The sequence below is a fragment of the Pongo abelii genome, chromosome 8, assembly GCF_028885655.2.
Source record: "Pongo abelii isolate AG06213 chromosome 8, NHGRI_mPonAbe1-v2.0_pri, whole genome shotgun sequence".
In the NCBI taxonomy this organism is placed as follows: Eukaryota; Metazoa; Chordata; class Mammalia; order Primates; family Hominidae; genus Pongo; species Pongo abelii.
The window spans coordinates 121369188-121387329 of NC_071993.2; the positions used below are offsets into that span (position 1 = coordinate 121369188).

Consider the following 18142-nt stretch of genomic DNA (forward strand, 5'->3'; position numbering starts at 1 on the left):
GGGATGGGGATGGGGGAGGCGGTGGTAATCACAGCCCCCTTTGAGAACTTGATGAAACCACTAGACCTTTCTGGTTCAGAAAAAGTACATTCATCCATACACACAAAATCCTGTATACAATTTCTGATTAGGGAGAAGTTAAAATCTCCTGATATAAACAAGCTCGAAACCTCTGGGGTCAGGGACCATCCTGTCCCTCCTTCCCTGTCCCTGCCCCTTCCCCAAGGAGAGGAGCCAGGGGACAAGACAACGTGAGGCAGACTGACCAGAAGCCTGTTATCCTTGATGACACAGAGCTGCTTGGCCCACTGTCCCAGCCACTTCTTGCGCCACAGGAAGGCGCAGATGCGGGCGTCACGCATCAGCTCGATGCCGGCTTCCGGTGAGGGCCACTGGTAAGGGGCCGACTTGCCCTTGCTGCCGTCCTCTTCATCGTAGGACTCGTAGGAGCTGCTCACAGCCTCTCCATCCTCTGCAAGGAAGACCAGCTCAGTCAGGGACCCATGGGGCAGGGGACAGTCCTGAAGCAGCATCGCTGGGGAGGACAGCAGGCCGGAACCGCAGCAGCCAGACCACAGCCCTTGACTCTCCCTGCCCTCAAACCAGCCCGACAGCCACCAGCCAGATCCCAGGGCTGGCTTTCCTGCCCCCAAACCCCTCAGCAAGGCTTCTTGGATGCTGCCTCTGGCCACAAAACACAAATAACTTAAAACCAAAGTCTCTCCCTCTTCCTCCTCAAATCCTGTCACTCCCAACTCCACAGAAACCCTAAGAAGACACTGCCCCACAGATCAACTGTTGGCTCTTGACAAGGCCAGTTCTCCTACTCGGGGCCTTTAATTCCTCAAATGAAAGATGAAAAAGGGCGTGGGGTGGGATGTTGCCAGGTTCTCCCAGGCCTGGCCTCTGGCATTCCAAGGGCTCAGGAGGAAGAGAACGCCATCCGCGCTCCACCTGAGCTGTACGCGAGGCAGGCCTCTGATGGCCGCCGGCCTGGCTGGGCCTGGCTCAGTCCTAGATCTGGGGTAGGGGCTGTGGCTCCTCAGAAATAAAAGTCCAAATAAACCACAGCAGGAAACACTTTCTGGGGAAAGGGGCCACCTTCTTACTCCCAAATACCCTCTCCCAGTCATAGCCCTTCTTCAAACCTCCACTCATACCCTCCACAGACACTGCTTGCCCTCCCTCCCTGCCAAATACCTCCTGGCACAAATGTAGCTCCTTTTACTAGTTTCTAACTTAAACCCTTCCTCTTTTGTTTTGAAAGAATCCCAAAACTCATCAGAGCACACATCATGCACGATTCTACGCACACCCCAACTGCCTCAGTTTTTAGTTTCTGCCCCCACCACCCTGCAAGAGCTGTTCTGTTCCCAAGTCCCACTGCTCTATTCAAGGACAAAACAAAAACCATGTGAAGAAAAATCAGTCAATCAGTTCATCTGTCCATCGATTGATCGATCTCTCTCTCTATTCATCTATCCATTTATCCCTGAAAAGCAGGGCATGGGGGAAAGGGGACCTCAGGATTTCAGTCCAACCCCTGGCACAGGAATCCTGTCTATCATAACCTTGATGCTCTGCCCGAATTTCCCGCGGAGGGCTCACTATCTCCTGATCCCTGGATACTCCCATTCCCGGCAGCCCTGTCAGTTAGGAAATGGACTCAGCATCTATTTCCCTTATTTCTGCATGGCAGTCCTTGTTCTGTCCCCTTGAGTCAGGCTGAATGACACTCTGCCTTCATTCCCATGACACCCTTCAGAAGAGGACCAGCCCATAGGCCCGTAAGTCTTGGCAGAATAATCCAGAAGCCCTTTCTCCTATCTGTATAGCTAGATAAAATATTGTTGATTTTACTAAGAAGCACGTTTGATTTTACTAAGAAGCACGTTTGAATTAGAATATAGAGAAATGGGATGAGGCCTCTGCAATAGTTATTCTAGCAACAGTGCCAGTGAAAATGTGTTTTAATATTTCTAAAAACAACATTTTAAATATTTTAGTATCAATTTTCTTTAAAAGCCATGTGACACTACTTCTCTTAATGGCTTAATATAAAAGTGTATAATTTATACCTATTAGATAAGACCGAAAATAGCAGTATTACCCAGGATGGAACCCTGAACTCTTACATTATAGGTGACAATGTAAATTAACACAGGCTTCTCAGAAAGCAGTCTGGCAGCCTGTTTCAAGAGCCATAAAAAACACCCATACTCTTTGATCCAATAATCCCAGTCCTGGTATTTTATCCTAGGAAACTAGTTTTTTAAAAAGAGAAGGGACCAGGCGTGGTGGCTCACGCCTGTAATTCTGGCACTCTGGGAGGCCAAGACAGGTGGATCACTTGAGCTCAGGAGTTCAAGACCAGCCTAGGCAGCATGGCAGAACCCCATCTCTACAAAAAATACAAAAATTAGCTGGGCATGGTGGTATGCGCCTGTAGTCCCAGCTACTTGGGAGGCTGAGGTGGGCAGATGGCTTGAGCCCAGGAGGCAAAGGTTACAATGAACTGAGATCGTGCCACTGCACTCCAGCCTGGGCAACAGAGTGAGACACTGTCTCAAAAAAAAAAAAAAAAAGGCGGGGGTGGGAAAGAATGTTACATGCATTAGGATATTCATTCAAATGCTGTTTAGCAGTCAGCAGAAGGGGACTGGGTAAGTAAAGCATGATTTTACCCACTTAGTCATGTCCATGCAACTGTAATCATTTAAAACTCTGAAAACTAGTGTGCAGCTGGATAAACTCCCTAAGGTATGATAAGGGAGAAAGCACAATTAGAACTATACATGCGAACAGATCAGCACTGCAAGCAACATAGAAAAAGCTCAAAATAGTTGATTTGATGGGTGGTAGGATCAGGGTGATTTAAAAATGTTTTTCCTTATTGCCAGTATTGCATTATCTGTATAATAAGCGACATTTAAAAAATGATATATTGTCATTGGGATTCTTCCTTCAGTAACAAAAATTAATGGAGGAGGCTACAGAGTTTAGTGTGAAGAATTTGGGTAAGTCTCCACTGTTCTGTGCTTCTGGGGTTGCCCCACATGTTTCATGAAGAATTCTAACATCTGCCCATACTCCTCCATGGGGGTATTAGGAAACTAAGAACAGCAAATCATCAACAGGACTAAGTATGAAAGAAAAAACATTGAGGAAAAAAAAGAGGCTGGGCATGGTGGCTCACACCTGTAATCCCAGCAATTTGGGAGGCCAAGGCGGGCAGATCACTTGAGGTCAGGAGTTTGAGACCAGCCTGGCCAACATGGTGAAACCCTGTCTTTTCCAAAAATACAAAAAATAAATTAGCCGGGCATGGTGATGGACGCCTGTAATCCCAGCTACTCAGGAGGCTGAGGCAGAAGAATTGCTTGAACCAGGAAGTGGAGGTTGCGGTGGGTTGAGATCGCGCCACTGCACTCCAGCCTGGCGGCGGAGTGAGACTCTTAAAAAAAAAAAAAAAAAAGAAAAAAGAAAAAAAAAAAAGAACAACAAATCATACTCTTGGAGTAGCTTGGAGGAAATTTAGAGCAAATACATTAAAAGTTGTTTTTACCCCTAAGAGGGATCATAGCACACCATAAACATTGCGTATTCTTGGCCAGGCATGGTGGCTTATGCCTGTAATTCCAGTACTTTGGGAGGCTGAGGAGGGCAGATCACTTGAGGCCAGGAATTTCAAACCAGTCTGGCCAATATGACAAAACCCTGTTTCTACTAAAGATACAAAAATTAGCCAGGCACGGTGATGTGCACCTGTAATCCCAGCTACTTGGGAGGTGGAGACAGGAGAATCGCTTGAACCTGGGAGGTGAAGGTTGCAGTGAGCCAAGATCACGCCACTGCACTTCAGCCTGGGTGACAGAGCCAGACTCCATCCCAAAAACAAAACAAAACAAAAACAGTATGATATTCTTAAAACAGATACTTGGCTTCCAGGAGGGGCAGGGTGAACAGGAATGAGAGGCAGGATGCTGAGATAACTCCATCCCCATTTGCCATCCCTAGGTAGACTCTACCTCACTGTGTCCTGTGGAACTGAGGGCAGAACAGCATGCACTGTGGGTCTTTTAGCCATGTGTTTTGATACCACACGAGTCGGGGGTGGGGGCTGTGGAAAGCCAAGTAGGTTGCTCCTCTGGAAGATTGCACACGGCATGCACGTGGCAAGACTCATGCACGAGGACAGGAAGAAGACACTGGCCACCCTCGGGGCATGCACACATCTTTGAGAGCCAGGCAGCAGGCAAGAATCACTGGCATTCCAGCTCGGGGAGTAAGCAGTACCCAAGGTGATCGTGGCATAAATGACTCCTTCGGGCACCTGCACCCATCTGGGGACTCCAGTGGGGAGAAATCCGCCAGAGTGACCTGCATAACATCCAGGAGCACAGACAGAGGGAAGAGAAGAGAGACAGAATGAAGAGAGGAGCACGTCCAAGTGCAGAGACACAAAGAGAGAGACTCAGATGTAGCAACTCGGCTGCCAGTCCACCAGAGGTTAGTGCTTGCCCATCAGAGGTGTGGGCTGTTGGGTGAGGCCACTGCTGAGCCAAGGACATCATTTCCTAGATCCAGACCCCTTCACATCCAGAGATGACCATGTGACTACTTGTCACCAAGGGACTGTGGGCAGAAGTGATGTGCGTGACTTCCGGCTGGTGCTGTTAAGAAGCAGATAGGGGTTCTCTGCTCTCTCTTTGCAGAGGATTTTGTGGCCCTCGAGGGTGGCCGAGACAAACATGGAAGGAGCCTGGGCACCTAATCTACATGAGGATGAGTAATGCCCCACATTGAAATACCCGAGTGAGAAACAGGTTTGCATTGTGTTACTATAAACAGGAGCTACTGGGTTATTTGTTACAGCCGCTAGCATTACCCCAGGGTGAGACACCATCAGTGAAGAACCTGGTATCTCTGGCAAGCAGGGCAGACCCCGATATCCCTAGCACAGGCCAGCAGGGCATTCATTACACGTGTGCTCAGAGACAGGGACATGACCCAGGGGAGCGGTGTGGGGATAGGGCTGATAGAGCAGGTCAAGAATCCAAGCAACTGGCCTTCTGCAGGAAGTCAGCAAATCGCTATGGCCGCCAACTATAGCAAGGGGCTGGGGCCCCACGCCTATTCCTCCAGCCACAGCCTGCATGTCACACTGTTTGACCAGGCAGGACCTGAGGTCAGGCCAGCTTGTAAGGCAGGTGAAGGCCTACCCTCTGTGCTGACCGTGACTGCTTCTCCCCAAGTCATCCCCAGGCCTCTTCCCTGGCAGGACAGGCAGGGCGATGTTCCCTCCCACCTCGCAGCTGGATTTCCTCCATCTCGGAGCTTTCCTGACCCACTCCACACAGTGAGTTCAAGCTGTCCTTGGGATGACCCCTAGTCCCGGCTACGACCAATATGAACTCACAGTTGAGAGACAAAACCAAGAAGCGCTGGCCTTTCTGACCACTTGTTTGTGTCGAGATGGAGCGTCTGACCCACAAACTGGCCCCCTGGTGCGTCTGGCAGGCAGGCCCCTGCTGGCCCGGCCACACCTGAGAGCAGGGAACTGCTCACTGCGGTGAGTCACTGTTTCCATCTTCAACGCGCATCCAGACAGCAGCACCCGCACCCTCGCCTTTGGTCTGAAATCACAGCCTGACTGATGAGCTGGCACCACCTTGCATGCTCGGTGGGTCAATGCTAAGTGCTGGCTGCCCACAAAGCCAGCGTCTTAGAATAGACTCAGCCCAAACAGGCGCTCACCTGCCACAGAGTTCCCAGCAGGAGGTGGCAGGTAAGTGTGAAGGAAGGGTAGGGGAATCCCATCCCGCTCCCAGTCACTGGTCCCATCTCATGCCTGGTCCTGTTCTTTTTAATAGTTTTTGGGGTTCAGGTGGATGCGTTCTTTAATGATGATATCTGAGATAGTGCACTGTCATCCGAGCGGTGTACACTGTGCCGAATATGTAGTCTTTTATCCCTCAGCCCCGCTCCCAATCTTCCCCCCGCTAGTCCCCAAAGTCCATTATATCACTCTTATGCCTTTGGGTCTTCATTGCTTAGCTCCCACTTATAAGTCAGAACATAGGATATTTGGTTTTTCATCCTGAGTTACTTCACTTAGAATAATGGCCTCTAGCTCCATCCAGTTTCTGCAAAAACCATTATTTTATACCTTTTTCTGGCTGAGTAGTATTCTGTGGTGTGTATGTACCACATTTTCTTTATCCCCGCATTGGTTGATGGCACTTAGGTTGGTTCCATCTCATTCCTGGTCCTGCTCTTTATGGAACCAACAACACCTTCCTCAGCCTAGTTCATTCCCAGCCCCAGGGGCCCTAGCCTTTTATATCTGCTGATTGATTTATGCTTTGAAAGCCCTTTCACTTACAAAGGAAGGAAAGAGAAGGAGGCCAGAAGGGGAGGACCACAGTCCAGCTGCCCCAGAGACGAGGGTCACAACCACCTCTTCCTGAACCTCAAAGCCTTCCTGTGTAATCAAATCCCCAAACCAAGAGCACTTTTGATCCAACTTCCTCAGGCTGAGAACCATCAGCCAAGGACAGAGGGTGTTAGCATGAGCCCTGCCTGCAGAGCTGCTCACACAGTGTCCAGGGCGATCTTTTCAATACCTAAGTGATATAGTTTGGCTGTGTCTCCACCCAAATCTCATCTTGAATTGTAGCTCCCATAATTCTCATGTGTCATGGGAGGGACCTGGTGGGAGGTAATTGAATCATGGGGATGAGTCTTTCCTGTGCTGTTCTCGTGATAGTAAGTAAGTCTCACGAGGTCTGACGGTTTTATAAAGGGGAGTTTCCCTGTACACGCTCTCTCTTGCTACTGCCATGTAAGACATCTTTGCTCTTCGTCTTCTGCCATGATTGTGAGGCCTCTCCAACCACGTGGAACTGTGAGTCCATTAAACCCCTTTCCTTTATAAGTTACCTAGTCTCGGGCATGTCTTTATTAGCAGCATGAGCACAGACTAATACACTAAGTTAGGTCAGTCCCTAAGTAACCCACTGGAGGTTTGCAGTCTTTCCTCATTCAGAGAAAGGCCAAAGTCATTCCTGTGGCTGGCAGCCCCATCTGCATCCCCACCTCCTGTCACTCTCCCCTGTTCCTGCCATGCTGGCCTCCTCGTTGTTCCTCAGACACACCCAGGGCTCTCCTGCCTCGGCACTTTTGCAGATACCATGTTCTCTGTCTGGAAAGTTCTTCCTGAATATATCTGCCTGACTCACTCTCCACTTCATTCAGGAATCTGTTTAAGTCATGCTATCAGAGAAGCCTTCCCTATCTAAAGTAACTCCCCTGTCCTGCAGAAGCCCAGCTCCTGTTCTGTTTTCCATCCTCTCACTTATCACCACCGACACATGCTGTTTATTTGTTGTCTGTTTTCCCTCACCGAATGTCAGTGCTGGGATGACTGGGCTCCTGTCCCTGACCCAGCAGGAGCACCATAACTATGAGTCCAGTGAAAGAACGTGGAAACTGAGCTCAGACTCAGCCTGACCGCCACTTCCATTGCTGACCAGGGCCTTGGGCCTGTTGGCCAACACTCCTCTCTTCCGTCACCTTTGTGCTGAAATCTCACAACTTGCAGGCAGGAACCACAGAAAACATCAGACGCAGTCAATCTATTTGTTGTGTACCATCCCTCATTCCTCCTTGCAGGACAGCTAGGTCTGCTGTGGGTCTTGGCTCCCCATTCAGACTAAAGGCTGAATGCTCTGTGGCCAGTTCTCAATTTGGACCATGCTTTCCTGTCACAGCAGCCCAGACTACCCTCTGTCACCCAGCCCAGGATAAGCATATCTGTTACCCCCAGGTAAGTCTGCACCAATATCTGTGCAGGAAGCAGTAAGTCACCCTCCCAAGCCCCAGCCGCTGGGATGTACCATTGAGGGATGTGTCATATGGCTCAGCCTCTTCATAGTAGCCCTCTGGAGACTCCGTCTTTGGGATGGCAGGCTGTTTCCGTTCTGGAATCTGTGGTATGAACAAACAACACAAACATTTGCAGATATGGTACACTGGGAGCAACTTGGAAATAACTCTTCGGGTAGAAGTCTAGAAGACAAAAATGCCCAGCTGGACTTTAAACTTTAAGCAAGTTGGGAGGGAGAACATGCAGTATCATGAATCCCATCAGTTACAGTCCATAGTGTTTGGTCTGTAGCCACGGAAGGGCTATGGGCACGTTGTTTAACCTTGCCAAGACTCAGCTTTCTCCCCTGCAAAATGAGGCTCAAACCCCTTACCACACACACAAAATATCATAATGTACATGATATATCATGCACTTAGCAGTCTAGAGAGTGCCAGGCTGTTGGGATAGCTATTGTGGCTTTTAAATAGAACATATTTTCTAAAAAGACAAGTGCTAATCAATAGCACATGGAGAAAGAAGACCAGGTTTCTAAATCCTACACTTTTACCATAATATAGTTCAATCACTCATTCAGCAAATATTGGATGACTTCCATGTACTAGCTGAGAGGGACACATCGAAACTTCAGGAGTCAGTCCTAAGAAAAGCTGGTGTAGCTGGTAGATTTTTAACAGCTCCTGGTCAAGTGCATGGTGATACAGTAGTGCTATAATGGACAAGGTCAAAGTTCTGTGAGAACCAGAGGAGGGTGTGAGGAATATTTAGGACAAAGGAAGGATGCCCAGGGTATGTGATCTTTGCGCCAAGTCTCAAAGATGACCCTGAGCTTATGTGGGATGAGGATGAACGTGTGCAATTCGAGTAGAATAAAAAACACCTGCAACCGTGTCGGAAGCATAGAACGTGAAATCATTCTGTTCCTCCCTTATTCCACCTACACAGTAGGCACTAGACTATGAAGCTATGCTTCAATAATCTACCTTTATAAGCAACCATGGGGGAGAAAAAGAGGTAATTTGTTGCATTACTATTATGAGAGACAGGTCATGAATGTGTAAGCACCCTTGAACGTGGGTCTCCAGTGTCTTTTGTTTTGTTTTTCTGATGGAGTCTCACTCTGTCACCCAGGCTGGAGTGCAGTGGTACGATCTTGGCTCACTGCAACCTCTGCCTCCCAGGTTCAAGCAATTCTCTTGTTTCAGTTTCCTGAGTAGCTGGGATTACAGGGGTACACCACCATGCCCGGCTAATTTTTGTATTTTTAGCAGAGATGGGGTTTCATCATGTTGGCCAGGCTGGTCTCAAACTCCTGACCTCAACTGATCGCCCCCCTTGGCCTCCCAAATTGTTGGGATTACAGGCGCGAGCCACAACACCCGTGGTGTCTTTCTGAATCATGAAACTCCATGGGAATATGCATAATGAGTTCACAACAGAAGTGGCAGAGCTGGAAATGCATTCCCTCCCACTCTTGATTTTGAGAAGTCCTTGTGCTGGGCCCTCCGCGTGAGAGGGAAGGCCTGGGCCTTCAAGGAGGCTCCATGTGAAAGCCCAGGCAGGCTGTAAGGTGGGGGAGGTTGTAAGGGGAGAAGATGGAGGCAGCAGCCAATGGAAGGACCCTGCAGGGCCCTGAGCTCAGGCGGACCCCTGTGCTTTGGGGGAGGGGGTAACGCTATGAATCCAGAAACGCCTGCCATGAAAAATGGATTTGGGGGACCCAGGATGGAGGTAGCTCTCCTATAACTGGCCCAGGAGACAATGGGAGGACAGGCAGCCTGTGCTCAGCCCCTGTGGGACAGTCCTCAGCCTGGGCTGCAAGAGTATCCCTTCCAGCTTCCCCAGGGTGAGGATACCAGGGTCCCCAGAGCCCAGTCCTTTGTGGCTTGGACTCTACAGTCTGTTTATATAGACCCTGGAGTTCATGTAACTTGATTTCAATCCAGGCTTTAGGACCTCATAGATTTAACCTTGGGTATGTGACAGCCTCTCTGAGCCTTGCTTTCCTTCTTTATAAAATAATAATACTCGGGTTGTTTTGAAAATTCAATGAGACAAAACATGATAGTGTTTCCACAGGGCCTGGCACATATTAAATACAAGGAGGCCATTGTTATCACTGTCTGGGGCCCCTCCACAGTTCCAGGGTCTGCAGGTTGGGCAGTGAGGGCAGTTGATGTGACAGGAGCCAAACTACTAGACTGTTGTCCTGCAAGCTGAGACAAAGAGGATCGACCCTGTCAGGGCATCGTAGAGGGTTGGCTGAGGCCAGGCCACAGCCTGGGTCCAGCACCAGATCTGGTCCTGTACCAACAGAGCTGAAACGAGGCACAGGGCAGGTTCAGAACAGCCTTCAGCCCTCCTCTGGCATGTGGCACCCCCTACAAAGGAAGGAATCAAAGAATTTGGTCATTTCATAAGCAAACTTGACACTGTACTGGGCCGACAGACGCACTGCTGAAGGGAGCCAGGTTGCACACCTCTGCCCAGGCTCCTGCCTGGCAGCCAGGCCCTAGCAGACAATGGGCGTGCCATTGGTAACTTCTACTGTATGGTCCTCCCTCTTTGCCAACCCCAGCCTGGTGTGATATCTTTGCTCTCTCAGCCTTTCCTGGTCCCCCTGGCCAGCCAGCAGCCTGAGAAAAGGCTGAGACAGTGACAGACTGCCCGTGGTCCACTAACAACAGGCTCCCTAGGGTCCACAGGGAAAGGGTCCTCTCGCCTCTGCGGGAGTAAGGTCTCCCCAGTGGGTCCCAGGGCTCATCAGCCTGATCTGGCTGGGCCTCCAGCTCCAGCCTCCAAGAAGCTGCATTCCCATCAGGTGGGTCCCATCTGGAGAAAAGCTCTGGGCACCCAAGATCTGGTCCCCCAAGGTCAGGATTCTCGAGAGTCGAACAGGACAAAGGGAGGAGTGAAGCCTTCTGCAGGAGCTCCCCATGGGTCATCATCACCACAGGGTCTGTCCCTGGGGGCCTCCTGTCCTGTCTAGGGTGGAGCCAGGCAGTGTTTTCTGAGTGTCTCCTAAGCTTCTGTTGAGAAGAAAAATAGCTCAGAGGAGTTTGAGCTACGCAAGGTGTGCAAAATGTATCAAGCCCAGAGAGACAGGAGTGTGGGGCTTCAGGCACCGTTTTCTCCCCTCCCCATTCCTGGGGGCAACTGTTTAAAGGCATTTTATTCCTCACTAGCTGCCTCATCCATTATCTTCAGGTTCCTGGAATTTATGATACAAAGAACAATGTTTAGCTGATCGATAGCTTACAGTATTTTAATATAAAATATTGGTAAACAACTTAAAAACTGCCTCTTCTTTTTCCTTTGAAAACCCACTTGTAACTGCTGCCAATAGGAACATGGATTCAGGGTAACTTGAATCTGTGCTCCTGGGCTGCAGCCCTCAAATTTGGTCACAATAAGCTCTCTGCTTATATTTATTTTGCCTCCGTTTTTTGCCTGTAGGTTGACACTGCAAAATCTGAAAATGGCTCACTATGCAGAGGCAGTGCAGGGCAGAAGTGGAGTCCGATCTCCAGAACCAGGCTTGAATTCTGACACTGGGACATTCTTGCTGTGTGACTCTGTCTGACCAATTCACTCGACCTCTCTGGACTTGGCATAAGATGGGGAGAAGAGAAATATCTGTCACATGGGGTTGCTGTAAGGATTGAAGTGTGCCTATCACTACTCAATATTCAATACATACTAGTTTTTACTAATCTAAAAAATAAAAAGTAAAAATAAGAAAGGGAGAAAAGTTTTGCATATATGTGTTTGGTGGAGGATAAATCAATGTACTCTGGGGGTGGGTACAGAGGACACCACAGGATGGAGGTCTCAGCTCTCAAGAATGCTGGGTTAAATGATGAGTCACATGATTAAATAGACACAATGACCTGCCATCAGCGCTTCAAGGAGACAGATCCTCATCTCACAGGGTTAAGGAGAAAGGACTATTATTTTAATTATTATCATTATGATGGTGAAGACTGTGAATTTTATATATATATATATTTTTTTTTTTTTTTTTAGGCAGAGTCTTGCTGTGTAGCCCAGGCTGGAGTGCAGTGGTGTGATCTCAGTTCACTGCAACTTTCAGCTCCAGGTTCAAGTGATTCTCCTGCCTCAGCCTCCTGAGTAGCTGCGTACCACCACGCTTGGCTAATTTTTGTATTTTTAATGGAGACGCGGTTTTCACCATGTTGGCCAGGCTGATCTCAAACTCCTGACCTCAGGTGATCTGCCTGCCTCAGCCTCTCAAAGTGCTGGGATTACAGGAAGACTGTGAATATTAAATGAAGATCCAGAAGAGATTTAACATCAAAACCTGAAAAACTTTGACTGTTTGGAGGAAGGGACTGCGTGAGCGAGTCAGGCTTGGCAGGATTGACCAGACCAGAGGTCCAGAGGGCCGCAAATCTTCTCAGGAAAGGGCCAAAAAGTAAATATTTTAGGGACTTGTGGGCCACTCAGGATGACCTCTGTCTTATCTCAGCTATTCAACTCTATTGCTTGCTGTAGCTCAGAAGTCCACAGACTAATACAACTCAATAAGGTTGGCTGTGTTCTAACAAAACACTATTTACTAAAGGATGTTGCAGGTCAGATTTGGCCAGTGAGCTACAGTTTGCCAACACCTGGCTTAGACTAGACACGAGCTGAGAGGGGTGGCTCAGAGGACCCAAGCCATCCTCACAGCTCTAACCACCCTGCCCCAGAGTACACTGCAGAAGGCTCCCAGGCGGGGGTGAGTGGACAGGCCAGGCCCAGCCTCCAAGGCTAGCCATGGCAACGTCCTTTTAGGGATTAAGTGGTTTCCCCCACAGAGCAGCTCATGTAAGAGCAGGCCAGCGCATGGCCAGGCCTCAGAGGGATGATGGGGTGGAGATGGCCGTGCTAGCCAGACCATCAACCGTGGCCAACAAACATCTGTTTCTCCTGCAAGGACCATGGCACCTGGCTGTGCAGACAGCAGCCTGGAAAGGCCACAGCTGCCTGAGTCACTGTCCACACCCACAAAGTTGCTCCAAACCCCTGGCTGCCCCTTCTATCGCTGGAGAGACCTGCTCTCTACTGAGTCTGTAGGGGTTGGAGTGAGGACATCTGGGCTCGTGGCCGATAAGCATCCCGAGCCTGCGACCGAGGCATGATCCTGGCCCAGCCATAGGCCCTGAGGACCCCAGGCGGATTTGCAGGTGCTGCTGCAGGTGCCAGTGAGCCCAGGGCCAGGCAGCTGTGCAGGGTCCAGCCCTCAGATGGACAAGCCTCCCTGATACCTTGAAGTTCTGGGCTCAGGGGAGGAAGGGACGAGTTTTCTGTCTGAGGAAGAGAGGCCACAGGGCACTCCAGGCTCAGGGTTCCAGCCTGAGCTGGACAGTGACTCAGGCAGCTGTGGCCTCTCCAGGCTGCTGTCTACACAGCCAGGTGCCGTGGTCCTTGCAGGAGAAACAGATGTTTGTTGGCCACGGTTGATGGTCTGGCTAGCGTGGCCATGGGGTTCCAGCGGCCATGGCCTCTCCCTGCTCTGATTCTCCTCCTTCAGAGCCACAGACATGGCTCCGCCCTGATGCTGCTGCTCTGGGGGCCTTGGACTAAAAGCGATGGCTGCTTCAGCCTGATTCAACCAGAGAGGAGGCCTGAGGGAGTGAGGACGTGTGCTCATGTGTGTGGGCAAGGACAGGGAGAGTGCCCGGTGTACACCACCTACATCCCCACACCACATCTGGAACCCCCTGGGGTAGAGGTGGGTGCCTTGCACAAGACCAGGTGGGACCTAGCCAGGGGACTCGCGGTCCACACCTGTCTCTGGTCCTTCACAGCAGAGAAAGTCCACAAAGTGGGAGGGAGCTGCCTTTTCCTGTCAAGTCAGCTGGCTTTGCTAGAAGTCTCCCTGGGGCCTGGAAGCTGTCCACAGGCAGTTACCACTTAGCTGAAAGGCCTCCTTGGGATCGTGCCATTCCTGGGTGCTGATATTTTCCCCAACTGCAGCACCAGTTTCTTTCAAACAGGGACACAAGCCCTAGTCACAGACGACAATCCAGGAAGTCTACTCCAGAGGGGGCCACATGCCCCCTCCCCACACTCAGTGTCTGAGGCACAGGGCACTGGCCGAGGAACAGAAGCCAGCATCGGAATCCCAGGGCCTGCAAGGACTCACCATGGCCCAATTAACTTAAAGCTGTAGCCAGGTCCCAGACCCTGGGCCCCTCAGTCCACGCTGTGTTTGTAAAACACAATCTCTAGAACACTCACACAGTAGGCGGTGCTCATGAAACTCTGTCCCTACCCACCAGGTGGGGACCCACCAGCAGCTGCCCCTTGTGGGGCAGAAGATGGCACTTCCACTAGCAAAGCCCAAGGCACCTTAGTCAGAATCAGACGCTGGATTTAGGATAGAAAAGTTCCAGCCACGGCTCAGAACAGCCACCTTTCCACTCCCACCACCCAGCAAGCAATGCCTGGGCCACACCAGAAAACCTCTGGTTAAAGCCATCAGCCAATGGATGGGACGGCAGAGGGGCTATGCTCTTCCCCCAGGTATCAGGGCTGAAAGTGAGGGGAGCCTGGCGCTGGAGGGAGCATAGCTTGAGCCCTTGCAAATGTCAGGGAGGCCCAAGCTGGGGGAGGAATTGGGAACAACAACAACAACAACAACAAAAACCTGCATTTAAATCCTAGCCTTGTACCTCCCAACTGTGGGACTGTGGCCAGTGGTTTTTAACTCTGAGTCTGTTTCTTCATATGAAAAACAGTGACGAAAATACCCATTCCTCGATGGGTGGTGGGTGGATGGTGTGTGTGCATGGTATGGGGTTGAGGCTCAGGGGGTAGCAGTCGCTGGCATTGTCAGCATCGCAGGGACACCAGGGACTCAGGTTCAGTCTTGACATCAAGCCTCACTCAGCCTGAGATGAGGAGTCCCCACCAGCTGTCACCCAGCTCAAGGGCATGCAATGGGACACTGTCCCAGGTTCTCTGGAACTGCCCACCTACCCCACATGGTGGAGTCAGATCCTCAGCTGTGGTCCCTGCCCCCCAGGAAGGCATGAATGAAGGGGTCAGTCCAGAGTCATTCTGGGGCTGGGACCCCCTCCACGGAAACATGAGCCCACAGATCAGGTGATGGTCAGTTGGCAGGAGCTTAGCTTCCTGTTGGTGCTGATCCCAGACCCCCTGGCTACCCATATAAACCTTTCTGAGACCCCAGTCCTGCCCCAGGATCCCTCCCCAGGCATGCCCTACAGAGGAAAGAACCTGGGTTCAAATGCTGACTCTGTCACTTACAGGCTGTGTGACATTAGGTTTCCTCGCCCTTAAAATATAAATACTACCACTTACCTCACTGAATACTAGCACAGTATGCCCCACACAGCGGTGAGGGGCTGCCAGCCTTAGCCCATTGGATAAGCCCATCTGACAAGACAGATGTGAGCATTTCTTCCATATAAACCAGGAAATAGAGGATTAGAGACTTTAAATAACTTGCTCAAGGTCAAAGAGCTAGTGGCATGCAGAACTGGAATTTGAACCCACATCCATATGATTTTACAACACCATCCATCCAAATTAATGGATATTTATGTATGGCCTACATCTGTCCATGTCTGCAGATACTGGACACAAAATAATAAACGAGAGACAAGGTCCTTGTCCTCAGGAGCTGACATCAGGAGAGGAGACAGTAAACAAGACTGTTCCAGTAGCAGGTGCCATAGAGCGGGTAACTGGGTGGTGGGTAGATAGCAACCCGGGTGCAGATGGGGGAGGGATGCCTTACTTAGCCAGGTCAGCAGGAGTCTCTCTTAAGAACTCTGGAGAGATGAGCAATTGGTAGGGGCCCAGGAGGTACAAAGTCCCTAAAGCAGGCCTGACCACAGTGACAGAATCCAGGGACAGAAGGGAAGCCAGTGAAGACCCTGTATGAGGAGGCAGGACATGCAGCTGAGCCAGATCATAGGCCCTGAGGCCATGCTAAGGAACGGGATTTTTTTTTTCTATGTTTAATAAGAACTATTGGTAAGGTTCAAGCAGGTAGTACAGTGTGATATGATTTATGAATTTTTACTTTTCCTTTAAACTCCAGAACAATGTAGTGGAATTAAATTATTTATTTATTTATTCACTTATTTTATATCTTAGAGATGGGGTCTTGCTATGTTGCCCAGGTTGGCCTGCAGTGGCTATTCACAAGTGTGATCACAGTGCACTACAGCCTCAAATTCCTGGCCTCAAGCAAGCCTCCTGCCTCAGCCTCCTGAGTAGCTGGGAAAACAGGTATGCACCACTGTACCTGGCTATTGCAAATTTTTTAAAGGTCACTGTGGCCTAGGCTGGTGACCACAGCTGTTCATGGCCCTTTTCACATAGTGCTGGATAAAGAGCCTGAGTAGCGTCAGGTGGCACTCAATCAAATTTCCCCAGTCCCATCATCCTCAGCATCTGGAGTACTGTGGCCCCAAGCAAATCACCTTTAGGCAGGTTTACTTTTGCTCTGTCCCTACACGTACCTTGTCCCAGTCCCTGAACACAGTAGCTGCTCAGAAAATGCCAGACACTTAGTGAGCTGACACCTGTGAGGACAACTGGAAGTTCAAGGGGCTCATGTCAGGGAAGTCAGGGGTCCTGGACTGACACTTACCATCTTGGGTGGTGGGAGGTCTGGAAGGCTCTTCTGAGGGGCCGAGGAGGGCTGGCTGGGCTCCCCATTTGGCAGCAGGCCCTGCTCCTCAGGCGCTGCGGGCAGCAAAAGGGAAAGGCTTCGGTGAGGGGTGACCAGCCTTACACAGGGTCTCCTTCCTCAGGCATGCCCGGTCACATGCACCCCGTGAGTTCTTTCTGAGCAGGTGTTAATTACCCAGGCAGGCGGTCCCTGGAACCGAAGTTGTTTTTCCTCCCTCCAATAATAGGGTGCAGGAGTGCCCCAGCTACGTGCCTGGGGTTTCTGGCAGCCTCTGTACCTGCTCCCGTACCCATCCCATGTCAAAAAAAATGGTCTAGCCACAGAGCTTTGGCCAGCAGAGCTGCCTGGTGGCCACTATATTGAGCCACTCTCAGCATGGACCCTGTGATTATGGCTCTTTCCTCCCACAGTTTACCCGGAAGGCAAGTGACCCCCGCCAGAGTGGCCAACCTCATCTGGATGAGCTCTGCCATGTCCCAGGCTTGGTGAGGGGCAGGGAGCGAAGGAGCCACACTGGGGAAGTGAGGCCACCAACCCTCGGTGCACTTGGAAGGAAAGGTGCCGAAGACACTTCTGAGCCTGACCATTTCAGCCAGCCCTGGGACAGACAGGCTCAGGCAGGCCCGACGTCGGGGATTTGGTGGCTGATGTCTCAAAGACAAGCCTTCAACAGGACTGAGTGCTTTGCCATGCTGTGTTCCCACCCCTCTCTAAGCCTTTGTGGTTAAGTCACAGGCTTGGGAGTTAGGAGATGGAGCTTCTTAGCCTGCCTCTTCTGCAACTAGGCAGCTCTGCATACCTCTGGGCCTCCCCAGGGTTTTGCCAGGCCCCTCCCTGGAGGTTTTAAGGGAAAAGCAGAGAGCAGAACAGAGCAGAAGAGTGAGGCACCATGGAAGACAACATATGTCCTTCCCATGGAAGACAAAATGTTCCGCCAAAGACAGCACCTTTGAACATCATCTTTGACTATTAAGGCAGTTGCTGACACCACCATTTATTTCTCTCTCCTCTTCCTCAAAACAGACTTTTATCAAAAGACATAAAGGCAGAACCATGGGATCAGCACCACACACAGCTGCTTTCTTCGAACATCTGAATTATGACTTCCTGTTCCTGGGATGATGCTGGGAACAGCCAAAAAGTTTTAGGGCCAGATTCCTTATCCAATGGGCAAGGAGGGGGTGGCCTGTTGAAACATCCCGAAATACATCAACCCAAAATACGACCAACAAAAATGTGGCTTCTAAAAATAACTCCGCCAGGCGGGTCTGTGTGCCGGCTGCGAGGAAAGAGAGGTGGGACAGAACCAGCTTGGACCTTCCCCTATCCCAGGAGTGGCCATCATACCCGCGTCAGTGATCCCAGCCTCGTACCTTTGCCTTGAGACTCTGCATTCTGTTGCTTGTTGATGATCACTTTGTTCATATAAATGTACTCCTCATCAGAGCCTGCACAAGGAAGGAGACACAGGCTTTGTGTGACTTCATGAAGAGAAAGGGCCTCCAGCTAGAAACTCTGTTACCCCAGAGCCGTTTTCATCTGCCTGGGTTCCAGTAAAAGCACACAGCGTTTTCAGTGGA

The 18142-nt window shown here is 50.5% G+C and overlaps 1 protein-coding gene across 9 annotated transcripts in view; it reads right to left on the reverse strand.

Moving 5' to 3' along the window:
- Nucleotides 1–18142, reverse strand: part of AFAP1L2 (actin filament associated protein 1 like 2) — a 107946-nt gene that overhangs the window by 19358 nt on the left and 70446 nt on the right. For 8 of the 9 annotated variants that reach the window (XM_009245825.4, XM_063727766.1, XM_024254034.3 and 5 more), the window contains exons 3-6: nt 17936–18010; nt 16521–16615; nt 7899–7989; nt 267–472 (exon numbers count right to left, since the gene is read on the reverse strand). In XM_009245825.4, coding sequence (XP_009244100.1) covers nt 267–472; nt 7899–7989; nt 16521–16615; nt 17936–18010 — 467 coding nt within the window. Of the gene's footprint in view, nt 1–266; nt 473–4296; nt 4381–7898; nt 7990–16520; nt 16616–17935; nt 18011–18142 lie in introns of all 9 variants that reach the window. The other variant, XM_054522908.2, reaches the window with a different exon arrangement.